The sequence below is a fragment of the Meriones unguiculatus genome, chromosome 16 (assembly GCF_030254825.1).
Source record: "Meriones unguiculatus strain TT.TT164.6M chromosome 16, Bangor_MerUng_6.1, whole genome shotgun sequence".
Classification (NCBI taxonomy): domain Eukaryota; kingdom Metazoa; phylum Chordata; class Mammalia; order Rodentia; family Muridae; genus Meriones; species Meriones unguiculatus.
Genome location: NC_083363.1, coordinates 9,448,422 through 9,470,384, shown reverse-complemented (window position 1 = coordinate 9,470,384; position 21,963 = coordinate 9,448,422). Strand labels below are relative to the sequence as shown.

The 21,963-nt window shown below is 52.9% G+C and overlaps 1 protein-coding gene across 1 annotated transcript; it reads right to left on the bottom strand.

Moving 5' to 3' along the window:
• Nucleotides 1–4,749: 4,749 nt before the first annotated feature.
• On the bottom strand, nt 4,750–21,105 carry Col6a1 (collagen type VI alpha 1 chain). Its single transcript, XM_021633132.2, is given in 36 exon segments — nt 4,750–6,161; nt 6,330–6,359; nt 6,934–7,114; nt 7,238–7,421; nt 7,539–7,648; nt 8,048–8,181; nt 8,606–8,614; nt 8,904–8,940; nt 9,328–9,363; nt 9,569–9,595; nt 9,597–9,635; nt 9,802–9,864; nt 10,046–10,081; nt 10,267–10,317; nt 10,606–10,668; nt 10,885–10,947; nt 11,970–12,032; nt 12,421–12,483; nt 12,822–12,857; nt 12,954–13,007; nt 13,091–13,153; nt 13,462–13,524; nt 13,726–13,779; nt 14,084–14,128; nt 14,219–14,245; nt 14,730–14,756; nt 14,878–14,922; nt 15,351–15,404; nt 16,098–16,142; nt 16,238–16,258; nt 16,437–16,457; nt 16,547–16,675; nt 16,908–17,067; nt 18,547–18,747; nt 19,942–20,071; nt 20,877–21,105. Coding segments are annotated over 36 exon segments (3,108 nt in total). The 5' UTR covers nt 20,998–21,105; the 3' UTR covers nt 4,750–5,538.
• Nucleotides 21,106–21,963: the final 858 nt, after the last annotated feature.

Below are 21,963 nucleotides of genomic sequence, written 5' to 3'. Positions count from 1 at the left end.
ACAGTGTGCAGAACAACTCAAATAATGGGGCTTCAAAACATGGCTACCCCATAAGAGGACGGACAGCGTGTAGTCATTTCCCTGGTTGGACCAGAAAAACATGCACAAAGTGTAGGGCCCACTAATTGATCAACTAATGTCCAGTTTTTGATTTAAGTCCTATAAAAGCATCTAGGCAAGGGAATTCATCATTTTTCCCTCCCACTCTCAAGAGTTTCTCTGACTTTCCCTTCACTTCTACTAATAAACTTTTCTCACATCTTTAACCCTCACTAGCGTGAGACAATTGACTATCTCAGGTTGACCTTTGAGGTTTTATTTTGTTTGGGAAGACAGGGTCTCATTACCCATATTAGTTACTTTTCTATTGCCAAGGTAAAATGTCATGACCAGGGCAACTTATAAAAGAAAGTGTTTAACCGGGTTTATAGTTTTGTAGGGTGAGAGTCAATGATGATGGAAGGAAGGTATGGCTGTAGGACCAGCTAAGTGCTCACATCTCAAAGCCACAAGCAGGAGGCAGGGAGGGCACTTGGGGATGGCAAGAGACATTGGAAGCCTGCTCCCAAAGACACACCCCCTAATTCTTCCCAAACGATTTCACCAACCGAGGACCAAGTATCCAAACATATGAGCCTATGGGTGTCATTCTCGTTCAAACTACCACACTGTATAACGCTGGCTGGCCTGGGTCTCTCTATGTAGACCAGGCTGACCTTGAACTCACAAGATCTTCCTCCCCTGTCTCTCAGGTGCTAGGATTAAAGGCACAAACCACACTTGGCCTTGATTTTGTGATGACCATTGAGTGCCCAGCATCTAAAGTCAACTAAAACTACAACAAGGAAAGTGCATTTGTGCTTTCAAAACTGTGTCACTGCTTGACATTGCCCTCAGGAATGCCCAGTAGTTAGAGCCAGCTTCTCCCTTGGCTTTTCGATGTCAGGTGTACCCATCACAACCCATTGTTATGCTTAGGCTTTGGCTTTCATTTCCCTGCACTTGCTGTCCTCATGTTGGTTCCACTGTGATGGGCCTGAAGTTCTCTCTGTCGCATCCCTGTTGCTCTCTATAGCTCTTTCAAGCATGAGGTTGTAAACTACCAATTGTCTCCAAACTCCAGAGCCATCTCAGGGATGGGGCAGCCCAGAAGACAGAGGTCTCTGTTTGAGAAGAGCTGAAGGGTGAGCCAGAGCCTCTAACCTCCCCATCCCTATTGGATATGGAGGGTCAAATTATCGGATCATGTAACAGAGGTAGACTGTATAGACCCCATATCCCTAACACCGTCAGATCCCAGTGATCTGAACCCAGAGCATCTTGGAGACCTTGGCAGTCTGTTGGGACACACAATTCCTCAGCCATCCTAGTGGGTCGCATTCTCTTTGAGGTTAACTCCTATGATTAGGAGAGAATAGCAGCTGCATGCTCCTACGGAAAGAACCAGATCCAGGCACTGCCCTCTCAACTCTGGTGAGGGTGGTAGAGCCTTCCAACAAGTGACGCGCCGGCTTTCTTACCAACTATGACTTTTCCATGTAAGCCAGAGAAAGAAGTGGACAAGGATAGAAGACCTTCTTTGCTGTAGGATATTTGATCACACTATGAACCCCAAGGCCGTGTACTGGAAAAAACCTGTTTATATTTGTGGCGTGGCTCAGCCCTAGCATAGACCTTTAATCCAAGAACTGTCTGTTTATTGTAAACATAAGGTTGTGGTGTGGCTCAGCCTTAACACACACCTTTATTCCAAAAGCTTTCTGTTAACAGAATTAAATAAAGTCAACCATAGGTCAAGAGGTGGAACAAGCAACCAGATGATAGGAAATGAATATAGGAAAAAGACAGAGAGTGAGAGGAAATCTGGAAGACAGATAGGGAGACACACGGGAAATAGAAAGGAGGAACATTCAGTTTGAGGGGTTTTTAAGACATTGTGGAGAGAAGAGGGGCTTTTTCCTTCTGGGATGTCAGCTAGGTGCTTTCTCTGCCTCTCTGAGCTAATAGGCTTTCACTCCAGCATCTGGCTCCTGAGTCTTTATTGGTAAAATCAAACATTTAGGATTTTGTTTAAAAACAACACTTCTGGGATCCCCATATCATGAACTTAGGCAGGTAGCATGGCCTATGCACAACTCCACGGGTTCCCTGTCAGCATTTCCAGGGGTTAAAGACCGTATCTTGTTAGGGAAATCCATGTATCTGGTTCCCACTGTCCAGGAGAAAATTGGTCTGGTTTGGGTGACACCAAGCATAGCAACAAGACTTTTGTCCTGGGTCCTATACATTGAAAGAGGTAAGGGACAGAAGAAGAGTATGTGGGGACAGTGAGAGCTTCCAGATGTTGGAGATGCTTCAAGAGGCTAGCTGATACAAATGTCAACAAAACAGGGCATGGGCAGCTGGGCTCAACCATCCACTAACCTGAAGCCTCTACCGTGGACTCCTTGGGCTGGCCTCCAGGTGCAGAAAGGATGACTAAAAACTCATTGTGTGAGAGGCAGGGCACATGCAGGGCATGAAAAGCTATTCATTGTTGTCTGGTCGCTTGCTGCGCAGGAGGAACTCTCAAGAAAGAGGTTCACAAGGATAAAACATAAGGACTAAGAGATTCAAGGAGCTCAGGTTTGGGCAGAAATGTCTTGGTATCAGTTAGTAGTTGGTATGGCAGCAAGCAGTGACTTATTGTGGCTTTGGGGGAAGTCCCTCACCGTGTCTCAGTTCTTAGCCTAGAGTAAATTCTAACTCCATGAGATCAGAGGCTTCCCCTGGCCTCCAACAAGACCTGTGGCAACAAGGCCCTCTAGGCCCATAGTCCCTTCTGCCTGGGATCCCCAGGGACCACACTAAGCAGCTGGCACAGGGGATCTTGGGGTAAAGAGCCACAAGTATGTATCAAGGACCTGGATGATCAAGTCCCATTTGGATGTGGGATGCAGATCTGGAGTGACCATGGGTCTGGGCAACAGGGAAGGGAGTCTGCAGAAAATAACTTCCCGGTTTCCTCCAACCTCAGGCTCCTTGCCATGCTCCAATGTAGACTTTGGTCCTCCTCTCAGCTCTTGGTCATAGGGATGAAGGATGTGATCTGCTCCTCCATGTTACAGAGTGCCATGTGTTACTAAACTAGTTTGTGATGAGGAAACCGAGGAAAGAGTTGGGTGTCTGAATGGAGATAGGGTGGCCAAGACCAGCAGCCCCCCTTGGTCTCCCACTGTGGATTCTCTCAGGCTCTTTTCCGTGTTTTCTCTCTCTCTCTGGTTCTGCCTAGATGCCTACCCTCTATCAGCAGAGAGGGTCTAGTGTAATGGTTCTCAACCTTCCTAATGCTGGGGCCCTTCAATACAGTTCCTCATGTTGGGGTGACCCCCAACCATAAAATTATTTTCATTGCTACTTCATAACTGTAACTTTGCTACTGTTTTGAATTGTAATATAAATATTTATGTTTTCTGATGGTCTTGGGCAACCCCTGGAAATGATTGTTTGACATCCCCCCAATCTTTGCCAAGAGGCCATGACTCACAGGTTGAGAACCACTGGTCTAGTGTTTTTTCCCCCATACCACGGCCTGTGGTAGGCTCTCATGGCTGTGTGTGTTGTATGCCATTGTGGATGTCTCCACACTTTACCCAGGCACCATTGCCTCCCAGGCCAACCATTCTACTTCTTGTCCGCACAACTCCTCAAGAGTGGAAAACAAGGCAGTGGAGGCTGTAATGGCTGCAATCTTTCTTTATTACTTGACCAGATCTGCATCTGCATCCCTACAGGATGGCCATCTCCTGCCTATGGCCATAGCCAGTGCCATGGTAGACTCATTCTAAGTAACTAATAACTTATCCAGGCATCTTCTTTAGATTCCCTTATAGACTTTTGGGGATAATTTTTAGAACCAGAAATAATAAATACTTGTCTATTTGGTCTTCTTCTGGTTAGATCTGTTTTAATCTGGTTGGAGCTGATTTAATTTGTTTGGACATGGATTAGTCTATTATAACATGGTTGGATCTAGTTGGTTCTGGTATAATTTGCTAAGGTCTGAGTTGGTATGTTATTATCTAGTTTGGTCTAGTTTAATCTGGTTGGATCTGATTTGGATATGGTTTGGATTTGTGCAGTCTGTTTGGGTCTAGCATATTCTGGTTGAGTCTAGTTTGTTCTAGTTTAATCTGGTTAGCTCTGATTTATTCTAATTTAATCTGGTTGGATCTGATATGGTTTGCTTTAATCTGGTTGGATGTGGTTTAGTCTGATTTAATCTGGTTAATCAGTTTGGCCTAGTGTATCTAGTTGGATCTGATTTACATGTGGCTTGTATTTTTTTGGGTCTGGTATGTTGTGTTGGATCTCATTGGATATGGTCTAATCAGGTTGGATTTGGTTAGGTCTGGTGTAATCTCATTGGATATCATTTTGTCTAGTTTATTCTGGTTGGATCTGATTTAGTTTGGTTGAATATTGTTGGAACCAGGATAACATGGTTGGAACTAGTTGGGTCCAGAGTTACCTATTTGGGCAAGCCATCAAGCCCTATTGTCTCTTGATTCTGCACTGCCAGGTGCTGGGTTCCTCAGGGCTACAGCTCCCAAGTGTGGGAAGACCTTTGTGCCATGCTTCCTCTCAGAAACAGATGGGCAGTGTCTATGAGCCAGGGCAGATGCTCCTCTGCCCTGTGGTATGTCTGGCATTGGCTTCTCTTTCCAAGTGTTTTGGGTAGTGTGGGTAGATAAAGGAAAGAGCCACGGAGAAAAACAGAAACCTTTATTAGCAGGGTAAGCTGGTTTGGAGCGTGGGGGAACCATGACAAAACTAACTAAAGGGGAGGGGGTCTTCAAAAAACAAGAAGGACAAGTCACTATTTTGAGGAAAAAGAGCTCTGGGTTGGCTCTTAGAGAACAGTTGAATGTGAACTGCCCAGGGTAACCTCTCTGCGTGTGAAGCCCTTGCAGGTAGCACCTTTGCTTTTAGAGTGCAAGGACAAGAGGCAGGAGCCAGCATTTCCTGCTGCTCACATTGAGCCACTAGGAGCCAGGACCAAGGTCCACGAAGGTCACTGATAAGCACCCGATGAAGAGGAGTGGTCTCCTCCAAGTTTGTGTTTGAAAATCCTCTTGGTTTCAATTTTCTCAAAGCTGTGATCCAGCAAACTGAGCTCATGAGAAGGTTTGCTCCACTTTGAGTGTGGAAGACTCAACACAAACAGAAACTGCAGGGGTGGTGTAAAGATACCAGGAACAGGCTAGGGGCAGCGAGGAGGAAGGTGAAATGGCTGAGTGCAGCCCAGATGCACAGGAAGGTCGGCAAGATGGCTGCCATGATGAACAAATCAAGGGCGGGATTTAGATAGGAGCTCGGGTGAGCCACAGAGGACATTATACGAAGGCAACAGTGTGCATCTCAGCTTTCCCTCTAAGGCAGAGTGAGTTGACCTGGAACATTTGGGTCACGTTTCCTATTCCTGTTTGGCCAGCGGTGGGAAGGGCAGGAAGGCCTGTTGAAGTGAGTCCCCATGCACACAACCATGAGTGTGGCCCTTTAGCCCAGTGCCACCTTCCTGGAGACTGTCTGGTAGAGCACACCACGAAGCAGGGCCTGGTAGTTTGGTACACGGAATAGGTGGCGCTCACCAAAGGCCACGTCGTACTCTGCGGTCTTGCCAGTGACGAGCACGCGGATGTGGGGCTCATTCACCTGGGGTCCCACCACCACCACAAAGATCTCAATGCCTGCCCGCTGGGCCTCCTGCACAGCCTTCTCGATGGCCTCCGCGGTGGCCCCCTGCGAGTTGCCGTCTGAGAACAAGAGCACTCTCTTCTTGGTGGCACCTGATGAGGCCTCCCGGTAGAAACGAGTTACATAGCTCAAGGCGTCGTTGACGTCCGTGGCGTCATTGATGAAATCCATGCTGTCCACGGAGCTGGCCAGCACTGTGTAGTTCTGCAAGAACTGAAGAGCTGCCCGCCCCGGCTGCTGCTGGCCTAGGCCACTGTACTGTACCACGGCCACCCGCACATCCTGGGAGGGATCCGTCCTGCCTGCTGACAGGAATCGCTCAGCGAGGCGCTTGGCGAAGACCTTGGTGGTTTCAAAGTTGTGGCTGCCGACACTGGCTGAGCCATCTAGCAGGATGGTGATGTCAGCCGGGGAGGAGAATGTGACTGTGGGGGAAAGATGGTAGCTTGAGGACAGATGGACCACAGAGGACCGGCTAGAGGGTACCCAGATTTTCTGAGCTGTCAACTCCCAGAGGAGTGGGCCCAGAGCCCCTCAGGCCCCTCATCAGGACCTGCCTTCCCCACCCTGTCCCACCCCATCCTTGCACTCACTTGGACAGGTATAATCCGGACACTTCTTATCTATAAAAGAAAATCACATAGATGTGAATGCCATGCCTCCACGACCCTGTGTATCTTACCCACTCTGAGTTCTGTGTTGGCCAGTTGCCTAACCAGTACCTAACTGTGAAAGACGCAGTGTCTAGCACCATTTCCTGGTCCTGGCTCTAAAATACTGAAAGGCACAGTAGGGCCCGTGGCCTCCTCTTAAAAGGGGAAACAGCCTCAGAAGAGGAGAGATTGTTTAAAGTTCAGGTTCTGTGCCAACCTGCTAACCAACTGCCTATCACGAGTCTGGCACAAACTATATCCCTTGACCAAGATGTCCACATCATCAGACCAGGCACAGGGCTGACATGCTGTGTGCCCACGGTGTCGGGGGCAGGGCCTTGGCCCATGCCTGTAGTGTGAGATCATCTGCCCTCATGTTGCTCTGCTGAGCCAGGGGCCATGCTGATAGTACCACCTGGCCAGGTCACAACCTTTCTTGAGGCAGAAGTGCCAGGAACGTTCTGAGGGCTGTTCCTAGCCCAAACAGTCTCAGAAAGCTGAGGGGACATACTGTCCACCCAGCCCATTGATCCCCGGCACCTACCTATGCAGATCTGGGCTGTGATGTTCTTCAGAAATCCATCGTCTAGAAGCTCTGCATAGTTCTCCTTCACCAGGGAGATACCAGGACGGCCTTGTGACACTGGACCTTGGCAGGAAATGTCATTGAGCTGGTCGGAGCCCGCGACAAAGCCGAACACATCCTTGATGCCCACGGAAACTACCTGCAGAGGGCAGGATTGTAGAGATGAGCTGGTTTTCTCCCCTCCCCCTCTCCCCTTTGAGGATGGTCGCCGTGTTTGCAGGAGGCCCCATTTAGTCCCTGCTGGGGTTAGGCAGCTGCCCACCTGAATGTCTGAGCCACAGAGCACAGTGAGGGGTGTTGTGTCCCGCTGAGTGTCAGAGCGTCCATCTGTGATGACCAGAGCGATTCGGTTGTTCTGGGTGGGCGGAAGCAGTCGGTCCCGGGTGTACTGCAGGGCTTCTCCTGTGAACGTGCCACCGGCCATCCACTGTAGCTTCTTGACGGCTCTGCATGAGAAGACAGACGAGCCAGTGTCAAAGTCACAATCAGGGTCCTAGTCGGTCCAGGCCTCCTATAGGATGGGGGTAGGGTGGGAGGTGGGGCAGTCTTGGGGGTACTCTCACTCTTTGAAGTCCTGGGCACTACGGATGTTGGGGCTCCGCATGTCCACGTGCTCTTGCATCTGGTTGTGGCTGTACTGGACCACGCCCGCATGTGACTGCCCTGGCTCAAACTGTAGGAATGACACCATCAGGTCTGGAGTCCAATATCCATGTGTTCTAGGATCCCAGCCTTCCAAGGACCTCTCATCCTAGAGGCCTGATACCCTGCATGCTTATTCACACAGGGCCTTCTGTAACTATTCCCCCTGGATCCACAAAGCTCTGTACATCGCCCTCCCATATATCTATGTATCTATAAGTCTGTATGTCTATATGTCTATATATCTATATGTCTATATATCTATCTCTATCTTTTGTGGACATTAAGGATGTGTTTGGCTTCATTGAAGGCTCCAACTGGCCCAATATATACATAACTCAGCATACACAGTGATGAATGTAGAAGCTATGGTGGAAGAACTCAGCTCTCTGTTGGCCTTACCTGTGGTCCCAGGTTGGCTTGCGCTTACCTTGACCAGCTCATCCCTGCTCAGGCGGTCAATGACCTTGATAATGAAGTCCTTGGCAATCTCAAAGTTCTGTAGGCCAATGCTCTCAGAGCTGTCCAGTACGAAGAGGATGTCAATGGGGCCGCATGTGCACTCTAGGAGGTGGGATGGGCCAGCCCTTAGTGCCCTTCTACAGGCTCCCCTCAGGACTCTGGGCTTCCACCCCACATGGCGGGCGATGAATCTTCTCCCACGTCTCCTCGGGAGCTAGGCTTGTCAGGCTGGCCTTCTTTGATTAGAGCCAACAAGAGCCCCTTCACCCTGACCCCGTGCAGGAGTGGATAAGGCAGGCCCGGAAGTCTGGTTCCTGCTCCAGCCTGTTGATGGTTGCTTGAAATGTTAGGGAGAAAGGGCAGGGAACAGCAGTGTCCTGGGCCTGCATGACTCCAGGGTACTGCTCACTGGGATGGAGCAGGAGGGGTGAGGGCATGGCTGCCGCATGGCTGGCCCACGTCAGAGCCAGAGTAGGTCTACTTAACACTGCACAGGCACTCCCAAGGGTGAAGAGGTGCCACTCACCACAGCAGGCTGAGGAGAGAGGAGAAATGTCACTAAACCACAGCTCCAGATTAAAGGTGCCCCGTCCTGTCCCACCTAGCTTCACCTAGCTCTGGCCCTGAAATCTCAGAAGGCATGTAGCCCAGCCCTGGTTTTCCCATGGTGGGGGCGGGGGGCACTGCCAATCTCAGTAGAGCCTAGGCCCTGCCTGCCTATACCTCCCACCTCTGAGACCTTCCTAGGGCAGAATGCTGGGCTCTGTGGCTAGCAGGAGCTTGCTGGCTCGTTAAGAAAGTTACGCTAAGATCCAGACACTTACAGCACATTTTCATGATGATATCCAAAATCTCGCACTCCTGGGGAGAGAAGTGAGAATGTTAGCATGGCTTGGGCTGAGGACATTCTCGGTAGACCCCAGGAGCCCCTGGGAGTTGGATCTATCCAGGGTCTTCTCACAGCCTCAAGTGTTCCTAGCTTTACCCCCTAAGAACATACAACATGTGATGTAATTACTAACTCATAGCTGCCACGTGTTGTTCCCCCCTACCCCCGGGTCACATCTCCCACAGTTATTGCATCTCCCCTGTAGTCATCACACCTCTCAATTATAGCCATGTGTGTCTGTGGCCTAAGCATCCTCTCCTAGCTTCCCCCAGCTGTGAACGCTTTTCACTAACGCTCCCATCAAGATCCGTGGCCGTGGCCAGCAGCCCCGAGGTCTCATTGACAGACACCTTACTTACATCTGGCCCAGGTGGTCCCACATGTCCTGGAGGTCCCTGTCAGAGCAAGAACAGACAGAGACTCTAAATGGGGAGTTTGAATCCAGGGATTTTAAAACTATGTGGCCTCTGAGGACCTCTCAGTGTCCCCAGTAGCCCTTGGGGCAAGCCTGGTCCTTTGGGTCTTTTGGCTCCAGCCTTTAATTGTTGTATATGGCCCTGCCTCACCTCCACCCTCAACCCCTACAGCCATATCACCTACCTGGGGTCCTTCTGGGCCTCGGTACCCCCTTTGCCCCTTTGGCCCCACGGGGTGAAATGTCATTGTTCTGAAAGGAAATGGCGAGGGGTCAGCAGGAACAGTCTTGCGTACCAGCTGCTCCTATCCTTCACAGTACATCTCCATCCTGTACTGCTCCACTGTCCCAGTGAGCAAAGCCTTTGGAATCCATTCACACCCCTGAAAGGCTCTGCCCCTCACCTCTCCCTACTTACATCCTCTCCGGGGTCTCCGACTTCACCCTCATCCCCCTTGAGGCCAGGGTAGCCTTTTGTGCCCTGCAGGAGCACAAAACATATGGGTTAGTGGGAACTTGGGGGTAGAGAAGGCAAAGAAGGCGGATGTGACACGGCACGAGTGTCCCTGGAGTGGGTGATGCAACCCCAGAGTCATATATAAGCACCTGTAAGGCATGCATGGTCATATGTGGCCTGTCAGAAGCACGGTGGGGATACTCACATTTATTCCAGGGGGACCTCTGTTGCCTGGGTATCCCTGTGAAGGAAGATAGAATGGTTGTACCAGGGTCCAGTGGGGAGGACAGCCAAGTTAGAACCACAGGCGGATGGGCCCAGGGCTGCCAGAGGCCAAGGTCCAAATGCCTGGACTAACTGATGGCTCTGGTCTAGCCCACTCATCCAGGTGCCCCGGTGGCATGTAGGAAAACCTCTGACACTCACAGGGAAGCCGGGAAAACCTTCTGTGCCATTTCCGGGTGGACCGTCTTCACCCTGAGAGAAGATTAGAGTTGCTGGCAGCATGTAAGATGGTGGCCAGATAGCTAGGGGCAGCAGTGTTCCCAGGGTTCCTTATATCATCCAGGGAGTAGCCCCTTTCTAGGTCTGCCCTGAATTGAGCTCTCAAGCAAGAGAGTCTTGGCTGAGGTATCCTCACCCTTCAGAACTGACAGTGGTTGCCCCCCGCCCAACATCTCTCCCAGGGGACAGGCAAAGAAAGTCCTAGATGCCAGTCTCTGATAACAGCAGTAGCCCAGCAGGGCTGTTCTCCCAAGCACTCACCCTTTCACCCATCAGTCCTGGGTCTCCAGGGGGCCCAGCAGGTCCTGGGGCTCCTCTAGGACCCTAAAGGAGAAGGATAAGTAATAGACAGGTCATAGACGATGTGGGTTTGGGCCACAACAATCCTCCCTGGTACTGTCCTAGGGCAAGAGAGGTTGGACAAGTTACAGAGGAATGGGGTGGGAGTATAGGAGATACTGTAAGATTAGGGTAGTTTGAGGGTGACACCGAGGGATGGCCTCTTAGGTGGATAGCGGTGCTGAGTGTTCAAGTTCTTACCTCCGGGCCTGGAGGACCCTCATCGCCTCGGTATCCTTTAGGTCCAATGGGGCCAGGATCACCCTGGGAGATTAAGAACCATGAGAGCTCAGCTCAACATCCCCAGGTCACACCTGTTTTCCATCCCTTAGCATTGACAGTTCCAGACCATAGGCTCCACCGCTGTCATCTTAGGCCTTAGGCACAGGGGTAGAGAACCCTCAGTGGCCAGCCTGGGGTGTGATCAGGCTGGGGTCCTTGTATGTCTCTCTGGTATCCATGCTAGAGCCTTCACTTTAGGTCCCAGGGTATGTGGATGTCGTCCTTTTGTCCATGAGACCTTAATGGCTGTACGGACTCGAGAGGCACCTCTGGCCATGGTGAGACCTCCATATGATGTGGACTCTCTCCCTAAGTCTTCTGCCCCTTTCTTACCAGGCAACCGTGTCTGGACACAAAAAAAAGACAACTCCAGACGCAGGCTATGCCTGTCCCTGAGATGTAGGACCCGTCTGCCTAGTTTCCTTCTGATGGTGGTCTGGTGACTTGAAGACCCCAGTGGCTCTGGGCTGAGCCTAGTTATACCAGCCCTGGATTGCAGAACATGGACTCTAGGAGATCTAACTCACACCCTTCGACGCTGGAACCTTTTGTATGTTAATTCCCCCAGTCTCATGCCGGTGTCTCCCAAGCTTTCAAAGAGCTCATCTCCAAACACCTCACAGCGTAGAGACTCACTTCTGTTCTCATCGCCATAGTCTCCCTCCCTGTTGTGGTCAGGTCTTTATCACCCCCTCATCCCCATACTACCAGGCCCTGAGCACATGACCGCCTAAGGCAGAGATCTCGATGTCTACAAGTGTCTGTGTCCCACATCCCGTGGCCTCATGTTGAGCTCTGACACATATTCATACTCAGCCAGCCCCAGGCTAGCTCTGACCGTGGAAGCTATGCATCTCCAGGAACACCTATCTGTAGGAGCCCACCCCCACCCTTGCCATGCTGAGCCACTGGGAACATTTATTTCTGGAGACCCAAAAGAAGCTCTTGGTACTGAGTAGTGTGTGAGGTATAATCACTTGATTATATTATATTAGGCTTCCTACCGAATCTCCGGGGATGCCAATGGGGCCTTCTCTTCCTTGGTCACCTTGTGGTCCAGCTTCACCCTGGGGAGAAATGAGCCCATGAGTGTAGAGGTAAAGGCCACATGGCCATCAGCAGTTTGCTCTATGAGTAGCCAGCTATCTTGGGGGCCAGCGGTTGAGGTACTCTTGTGAGGGTTGAAAGGGTTTGCTGAACTCAAAACTGGAGACCAAAACTGACCCTATATGCAGCTTCTCCTTCTCCAGATGGGCCCACTAATGAGCAAGCCTAAGACAGGATTTGGACTGATGCCCTACCTTGGATGTCCAGAGCCCGGGGCAGTTCCCACCTTCCACAGGAAAACAGGAGGGTTGAGGTGTAGGCACCAATAAGGGGGCATGGCTGACCTCATGATCTATGCTTAACTCTGGCATCATGGTTCCCCCTAGGCAGCCCCTAGGCATGACTCACCGGGTCTCCCCTTGGGCCCCTCACACCAGGGGTTCCCCGAGGTCCTCTTTCACCGGGGCCACCCTGTGTGGAGAGAACCAGACATGAGGCTGTCTGTGATCCACGGCTGGGAAGGGTGGGTGCTTGAGGGCTGGGCCTGTTGATCTCTGCATGTGTTGTCATGCCAGAGCACCATGGCTGGCCTCTGTGTTCCTCAGGCCACCTGCCTCCACAGACACCCAAGAGACCCAAAGCTCAGCACGCAAGGTGAAATCTAGAATGCCAAGGGTCTGGCTTCCTGCCCAGCCAACGCATGAAGACAGAAGCACGAAGGCCCTACAGGGGGCAGGCCTGGGCCAGGCTGCCCAAGCCTTTTCTGTCAATGGTGAGGGCAGTAGCACAGTACCACCCAGCTGACTCACCCTCTCTCCAGGGGGACCATCCGGGCCAGCATTCCCCTGAGACAAAGAGGAACAGCACCCATTAGTTTGTGCACTAACCTGCACTCAGCCCACAAGTGGGGATGGAGGCTGGAGAAGGATGGGGGTGTTTACCTCATCACCGGCCTCTCCTTTCTCTCCGGGGGGACCAGGCTCTCCCGGTGAACCCTGGGGGAGGACAAGTTGAGAATGACCACAAGACCCAGTGTCCATGAGGCTCATCCATTCCATCTCATGTCACCTCATCTTACCTCGTCTCCAGGTGGCCCTGAGCTCCCTGGTCTCCCAGCCTCACCATCTGCTCCAGCTTCACCCTGAGGAAGATCAGAGAGGTCACAGATGTTTGGTTTACAGGTCCAGACAGTAGAAACTGTAGGGCCCTAGAGACTATATTCTGTTCTGACATCCCAGGATCCTCCAATTTGCCCACAGCTATATAGCAGAGCCTTGATCATCTCATCCTCAAACCTCCTCAGGTCTAGACCTGAGGTGTTAGATGGGTCTGCCAATCAAGACTTTGTGACTGTACTGTTCCCAACCAGGCTTCTTCCTTACACTGTGGATCCCAGGAGAAATGCGTGACCCAGGATTTAGTAGCTGTCAAAGTCTCCCTGTCACCTACCTTTTCTCCTTTCAGTCCGAAGGCACCAGCATCACCCTTGGGACCTGGTGGTCCTTGAATGCCCTGGCGGGGAGATGGAAAGGCAAGTCACAGCTAGTCAAGATCCCTATGAGCCTCAGATAAGCAGCCATCCTCAGACTGAGCAAACGAATCAAATTAATCCGCATACAGCTCAGCCATTGGGAGGAGACAGTACAACAGGGCCTGGACCAAGTTCCAAGAACCCATGCTTCCAAAATATATGTGGTAAAGGAAGTGACTTACATCGAATCCTGGCGAGCCTTTGCAGCCTGGTAGTCCTGGGTACCCTGTCTCCCCCTAAGAGGAGAAAGAAAAGTCAAGGTTGTAATGGTTGAGTGGAGACTAGTGTTCTGTCCTGTTCATCTGAGCCTCACCCACCCACCCCAGGAAGGTCAGGAGCCCTCTGAAATTGAGTGGATCACTTGGGGTTTACTAGGACCGGACTCTTGGCAGGAAACATCGCCTGACTCACACCTCCAAGTTTCCCAGGAAGGCCCACCATGGGAACTGCACCTGTACCCTTAGGGCAGCCCCTGGCTTTGTCTATCTCCCCTCCTAGGCAGTCTGCCCCGCCCTCCCAGCCCTCCTGCCTCATGATTACCTTCATGCCATCTACTCCGTCAATGCCACGCTTGCCTTTCTCACCCTGTGAGACAAAAGAAGGTTAGACGAAGACCCAATGTCCCTGGCACTGACCCACGGACAGTGTTTGTGTCCTTGACCCATTCACACTCACCTTGTAGCCCTTAGGTCCTCTGGAGCCCTGTGGAAACAGGAAGAAGAGGCTTAAGAGGTAGCTCCCTAGTTGGACGAGAGGGCACCCCCACGGCACCTTCACTCTCCCATTAGGTGAGAGTGAGGTGCAGTATGGTGGGCCCACTGTGATTGCAACACCATCCCACCAACCTAAGAGAGCATGGGCGTGAAGATCGGGGACCCGGGACGGAACGGGCAGGGAAGAGGGAAGGGCCTGCACTCTGAGGGTCTCCAGGAACTGCCCACTGAGGCAAAGTGACATTTCCCATCCCCAGTCCTCTCTGATCCAGATGGCCTGAGGTCGTAGCAGAACTCATGGGACCTGTCTCTGAAGACCAGCCACCTTCCCCCAGAGGCACAGAGGGGGCCAGGAGGGTCTATTTCCCATGCTCCTGCCTGACAGAAACACTAGCTGTCTCCCTGTGATGCTCATCAGTCAAGGTAACTCTCTGTACTCAGAAGGACGCACCCCAAAGCTGGCTTCTACTCACCTTCTCTCCACGGCTTCCTTTTTCTCCCTACGAATCAAACAGAAAAGGAAGGGGAAGCATTATTGTTGTACGAGGCAATTTGTATCTTGCTGCGGGAGTCCTGACCCATTCCACCCAAGAGAGCCTACTGGGCATTAAGGACACATACCTTCATACCCTGGTACCCGACTGGTCCAAGATCCCCGGGTCGTCCCTGGAACATAGCAAGAGACAGTCAAACATCCCTGGGTAGCATGGGAAGGTCCTGATCAGCCTACCTCACCTTTCACTGCAGCTAGAGAGGCACACATAGAATCCTCCTCGAGTGGCCTGCTGTGAGGACCCCTGACAGCATCTCATGGCAAACTCCAGGAGGAAACTCAGGACACCCCAGAGGGAGGAGAGGGTGTGCCCAGTATCCCAGAGGAGAGGGAAGGGAACTAGGACACCCTGAGGAGGACTAGAAGGAGGTAGGATTGGGCCAAAGCAGAGGCTCTGGGACTTGGTTGGTCTGCCCCCTGGGGCACCTCTCTGCCAACAAGACAATCTGTGTGATCTCTGAGCTCCAAGCTGTTGTTCTGGAAGTTCCTATAGCTCAGGTCCCCAGCCTCAGGCTTCTTGAAGACAGTAACAGATACTCACAGGGTCTCCGGCTTCTCCTTTCTCTCCGGGAAGACCCGGCTTTCCTCGTTCCCCCTGGAAAGCAGAGGAGACCAGCTTAGTGGAGGCCAGGTTAGGAACTACACCCATATGTTCCGGAAAGCTGGGCAAGATGGTTTGTGCATGGAACAGATCTTCAGAACAGTTCCATTCAGGCTCCAGAGTGCTTCTGGCTGTGGTTTTGGGCCTGCCTGGGCCCTGAGAGTCTGACACGGGCTCCTCACAGTCTGTCACCCTGGCTGAATTTCAGCCTAGGGCTGTGCATCTGCCTACAGGTGTTCAAGGCCGAGCTGGTATGCTGCTTCAGGCCCAGAGGAACAGGCAGACACAGCAAGGAAGCTCCCTGAAGGGCCAAGTGGCAGGAGAACCACCCTAGACCTGACCTTTAGGAACTGACACGGAGCGAGCATCTCCCATGGTGTTCAGATCTGTCCCACGCAAGTCACACTGAGGCTTGGGCCCCAAGTTTCATTTCCAACTCCCCCAGCTTGGCCTCAAGCAGACGCCAAGCTGACCCTTGAGCCTGTAGGCAACATTCTAGATCATGAGGAGAAGGCTCTGCAACCCCAGCTCCCAAACCCAGGTTAAGCACATGCCTGGACTTTCTCCCTGAACAAAGGCACCTGCCCAGCCACTGTTGAGTGTACAAGGAGCCCAAGGAAGTGGACACAGACTTATGGCTTCCAATGGCCCCGTTCCAATATAAGCAAGGCAATTTCAGCCACTCACCTCATACCCAGGGTCTCCTCGGGGCCCTGGAGGTCCTCTGGCAGCCTGAAAGAAACAAGAGAGATCCAGTTTATCTCGGGACCCTAGACAAGAGTCAAGGGTCCAGCAGGGGTGAGGGGTGGGGGATGGGCCACACTTACCTGGCATTCAAAGGTACAGCACTGTGGAAGAAAGGGATAGGACAGGAAATCAGTGAGAGTACAAATGCAGGGGATGGGTGTCCCAGCCAGGACAGGGAAGGGCCCCGGGACACACACTCCAACAGGGGGCACAGTGCCAGAGCGAGGACCGGCGTGAGACACAGGCTCTGATTCGCATGGCTCAGAGGAGAGCACTTACCACTTGCTCCACGTTATTTTTCTGAAACGAAAACGGAAGAGTGAGTTACTCTTTCCTCTGGGCACAGCCTCCCTTCCCAGGGTCCCCTCCCCGAAGATGTCGGTGCTCACAATCATGTCCACAATGGTTTCGATGGTCTGGCTGATGGTTTCCTCTGCGTCTCGGCTCTGCCCCCAGTCAGCTGCTGTGAAGTTGCGCCGGTAGGTGTGGTCCGTGGCAATGATGCTTAGACGCGGCTCCTGGGCACAAGGAGGGTTGGAGAATGAACCGCCTTCTCAGGGCCGTGCACCACTGTGAACTGGGTGGTGGTTGCAGAGCCTGCACAGGATTACCCAAGCTCCTCGGTGGGGTGGAGTTGGCCCTTTGAAGGGCTAGGACTGTCTACTGGGGTGTCGCCACCATCAGGGACCCAGCAGGTGGGAGACCTTGAAACACATGTGTCCAGGGTATAAGAGGAGGTGAGAGTCTTACTAGGTGGTCCGGCGTGATGGCCACAGAGAAGACTTTGATGCCCAGGTGTTTGGCCTCATTGACTGCATCTTCCAGGCCCCCGCACGGTTCCTTGTAGCCCTCCAGAGGATGCCCATCCGTCACCACGATCAGATATTTGTTCTCCTTCAGGTGGGAACCCCTGCAGAGGTGGGTAGCATGAAGGCCCCTCTCTAGGGCCCAGAGTCTGGGAACCAGAGCTGAGACCCTCAGAGCTGATGGCCAGAGGCCCAGGAGACGGTCCAGGAGAAGGCAGCTCTGCAATGCTCTCCCCTGTCACTCAGGAGTGAGGATTCACCACTGATCATAAGGTAACAAGTCTTGTGGAATGACACATCTACCAAAAAATCACTTTGAGATGTGCGCTTTTCAGGAAAGACACAAGGCCTCAGCTTGCACCCCAAATGGGCATCATTTCAATGTGTCTTGGATCCCAAACCTCTAAGAACAGGAGGGCCAGGCGTGGCCTGGGGATACTGCAGAAGGGAATAGGTGTCAGAGGCAGGGGGACCCACAAACAGCCTTTGGTTGTTTCACCCTAAAAAAGTGCAACAGGCCTCACTGAGAAAGACGAGATCAGAGTGGGACAGCACAGACATCAGGGCTTTTCCACCTCCTGGGGGACACACCATGCAGATCCTAGAACCCCTGCCTTCCGGTTTATTCTGCAGGTCGCACATGGCAGCCATGCTCTATATTACTAGGTCATGTCCGTGATCCAGCCACTAACCGTCTCACCTCATGCGGTTACAGACGGGAGACAGGGCCTGGCCCATTCCGTGCAACTTCACCGCACATCGGCATCCGTGCGGATGGGCTGCATGGGCCTTGGAAAGGAGCGTTAGCCCTGCAGCCTCATAACGCTGGAGTGTCTCAACGAAGCCAGGTAAGGGAGGAGTAGTGAGGGGTCAGGTACCTCTCCCCTGTGCTGGCCGAACTGGGCAGCTTGATGCCATGGGAGGCTGGGTAGCTATGCAGCTTGTGCCTACCTTACTGACTACGGGGCGCCCTGTGAGAGTATCATTCTAGCCAGCCCTCACCCATCAGCTCAACATGGGGGCCATAATAGGAAGGCACCTAGCCATATGAAGAAAGGTCCTCAGACCCACACAGGATAGGAAGTGAAATGGAAGCCATCCTCCCTGCTGCTGAAGGACTTCAGCTGGGTAGTTCTGGGGCCGCGTTGGCATAGCTATGCTGCAGTAACTGGCTTCTCTCTCCATCTCTTTCTTGGTCTCTGTCTGCTTCTCTATCTTTGCTGCCTCTTTCTCTGGGTGGTGACTAGGTCCATTTAGTTCACCAGTTGAGGAGACAGTGGACAGACACATATATAGGTGGGAGATTGGGGTGTGGCCCTGTGGTCCCTAGCAAGGTGAATAGGTTTGTGGCTACAGGCACTTCTTTCTCCCTGAGGTAGAGTCTTTAGACATCAGCCCAGTGCATGATGGGTAATGGGCAGCCTGGAGGAAGTTCACCTGGCCACGAAAACGGGTCAAGGAGGCCCTGTAGCACACAGGTTGAGAAGGCCTGTGGGTAGAGTGGCCTTGAGACTGTCCTGGCTGATAGGGTTGGTCACGAAGGGCCCAGATTTGGTCATTGTGAATGGCCCTGCACCACTCACCCTATGAGCAGCTCCTCCAGACCCTTCTTAATAGCACAGTCAGTGTAGGTGCCTTTGCCGAAGTACTTGACAGCATCGACGCTAGCCTTGAGCGCATCGCGGCCACTGGGCATGCGCGTGAGGCCTTGGATGATCTCCACTTCGTCACTGTAGTGCAGGGCTCCCGCATTCCAAACCAGGTTGCGGTCACACCGATAGTACCTGTCACAGATGGGATGGGGTGAGGGGAGCCCAGAGACCCCAAGGACAATGCTAACCCTGAAGGGACTTGCTGTCAAGCATGCTGCTATCCCTGAGACAGGCAGGTGGCCCAGAGCCCAGTGACAGACAGGCTGGTCTCTGCCCTGGGACCGCACAATGGGTATGGCCGGACAAACCAACCACAGTCTCCATGACCCCAGCTCGGGGCCACCGACCCCCTTGTACTGCAAAGGGCCAGGTATAGACAGAGGTAGATGCAGGCCGGTTCTAAATGGACCACGGGGATTCCGGAAGTGGATCCATGTTGTCTCCACCCTGCCCTGGCCCCGCAGCAATCCAGATTCTGATACGGTGGCCCACGTGGTTTTTCAGGACCAAGACCCCTGCAGTGAAGCTAACAGAAGTGTGATCCCACCATCTCATAGGTGAGACACAGGAAGCCGAGTGAAGAGACTGAGGGCACCCCACTGTCTTCTGCATTTGGATCTCCCTTTTCGTTCCTGCAGCCCCGGACATTTTCACTAAATTCAGGTTGCTGATCTTCAAAGCCCCTGAGTCACGCCCGTCTGCTGGAGGCCACTGTCTCCATGGGCAGGGCCCTGGGCGCTGGGTGGGTGGTTAGCAGGGTTGAGTCCTGTGTTGGCTGAGTTCCTGATGTCACACTGACTGCTGTGCAGGGCCCCCGCTAGGGTTGGAGGCTCATTGTCTACACCCTTCCTCCAGACCTGCCCCCAGCCACGCCCTCTGCCCTCAGTGTCCCACTGAGGAGAGAGAAAAGGCGTGAAGGAAGCATGCTCTGAGCCTCCACTCCTAGCCCCTGTGTTGAGAACTGGGGGTGTTTGGCCTAGGGCTTAGGCAGATGCCCTTGTGGACCGGTGGGGTCCACCTGGGTGCAGAACTCCAGGCACCAGGCATAGCGACATATCTGGCTGACCCTACCCAAACTCCTGTCCGTGTCTGGAGACCCCACGTCTCGACACTCAGTGTTGTCACCTCAGTCCTCCTGCTGTTCCCTCTCACACTCACTCGGCCTCCCTCCTGCCCGTCTAAGCTGCATAGACACAGGGACAGAGTTCTGGGAAGCTTCTGAAAGAAGGAGCGAAGGCTCAGCAATGCATGCTGGTCCAGTCCCCGTCCCTCCCCCCACCCCAGACCCACAGAGATACGGGACACGCCAAGGCAAGCTCACTTTACCTGTCTCTCAGGTTATCGATGAAGCGCTTGGTGAAGGACTTCACCTTGTCCACCAGGGCCCCATAGGGTATCAGCCTCAAGGCCACGCTTTCCGAGGTGTCCAGCACAAAGAATAGATCCACAGGGCAGTCTGAGGCAGGGAAGGGCCCTTCTATAAGCTGTGTATGCCCTGAGCCCCTCTGGGAGCACCAGGCCCTGCCACACAGCCCCAATTCAGGCCAGGGGCTCCCTGAAGCACCATCCGTCCTCACCAGCAGAGCTCTGGGCAGGCGGTGCACACAGCCCAGCCCCTCACCTGCCCGGTGGGCAGCACCCAGCAAGGTCTGAGTGAGAGCCAAGTGCTAGGGTGTCCTGTCCCTTGAATAGAGCCTCATTCGGTTACAGTGGCCTTAGCCAGTTATAGAGGGTAGAGGCTGCCTGGGAGAGATGGACAATTTCTCGGCATGGTCTCAGGTTCAACGCAAAGCCACCAGAGCCGTGACCTCATGCTGAGGTGTGAAGGCAAGCCACCTATGCTAGCTGCTAGGCAAAGAGAGAATATCAGTTCTGGGGCCTTGGTGGTCAGTCCTTCACTCAGGAGGGAAAACGGACACAGGGCGGTGATGGTGGCCACGGGCTCTCCTCACTGGTAGGTCCCTCTGAAGTTTCCCACTCTGTCATCTCTCTAGCATGGTGAGACTTGAAGTAACAGGACCCCGGGGGCCTTGTGGCTGGGAGCCGAGTGTTCCAGCTGCTTCCAGATGGGAAGTGAGGAGAATGCAGGCTTGGACAAGAAACAAGCCCCCTTCTTGGTGGCTCTCCACAAGATTAAGACAAAAGAAGGGACAAGGGACTAAAGGACAGTGGACAGTACCCTGGGGGACACTGGACCCATCTACTTCCAGGCCTCCAGGCAGCTGAATACTGCCCTCGGGGACCAGAGCTGGTTCACTCACCTTGGTAGGCGATCACTTTGGGGCCCTGGATGTCCTGAGCAGCCACCCAAAAGGCCTGCAGCAGCAGGGGCAGCAGAGCGCGGGCCAGCCTCATGTTTCTGGCTGGCCTGCGGGTCACCATCAAATTCGGGCCAGGGTCAGGGTGGACGCCGGGTGATAGCAGAGTGAGAGGCTGTCTCCGCTTGCTGCAGTTAGAGCCCAGGGCTGTCGAGAGGCAGGGAGGGTGGAGGGAGGGAGGGAGGGAGGTGCAAAGAGGGGAGGGATCAGGAGAAGAGGGGGAGAGGAAGGGGAGGGCCTCGGAGCTGAGTGAGTCACGACATCAGCATCAGGTCAGGTCTCTGGGACCTTGAGGAGAAAAAGCCCCTCTCCTCTAGGGTACAACGAGCTAAGACAGTCCCAGGCTGTGGAACTCCCTCTGCCACAGGATGTGGGTCGTTTGCTCGCTCTGTCGACTGCCCCGTGTAATGTGGAATAAAAAATACAGCGTGTGCAAGATGTGTGATTCCCAAAAGAAGTTTCAGGAAATAGCTTCGGTTGTTCCAGTCCAAATACCCGCCCGAGGGACTGACCCAGTCCAGTTCACTGGTGTGGGTGTTGACTCCCACAAACGCTTTCTTAGGCACTGGGGAGCTTCGTGAAGCTGTCTCTTCGGTTTAGTTAAATACTTGTTTGCAAAAGGTATCTTGATCTTTACTCTGGGAAAACCAGTTGTTGAGAGCAACCGTATGGATGTGTTTGTGTAAGAGTCTCCCTCTCTGTCTGTCTGTCTGTCTGTCTGTCTGTCTCTCTCTCTCTCTCTCTTTTATGTGTGTGTTGATAATATTCCTGTAGGAGAGGGCTCCAGATAAAGCCAGGACTATCCTCGCCCAGAGAAGTTTCCAGAAGAGCGCTGTAGTTCTTATAATACAGAAACTTGATGACAAATTTTAACCTCATTGATAATAAAAAGTTCTTTAAAGAAAACCAACAGTGACACTTAATCCCAGGATGCCATGAGATTTCATCCTTTGCCCTCCTCATGCCTGCCCCTACAGGACATGTCACCACAGTAGACACGTGGTCTTCTTGGCACTAATCTCGTGTCCCC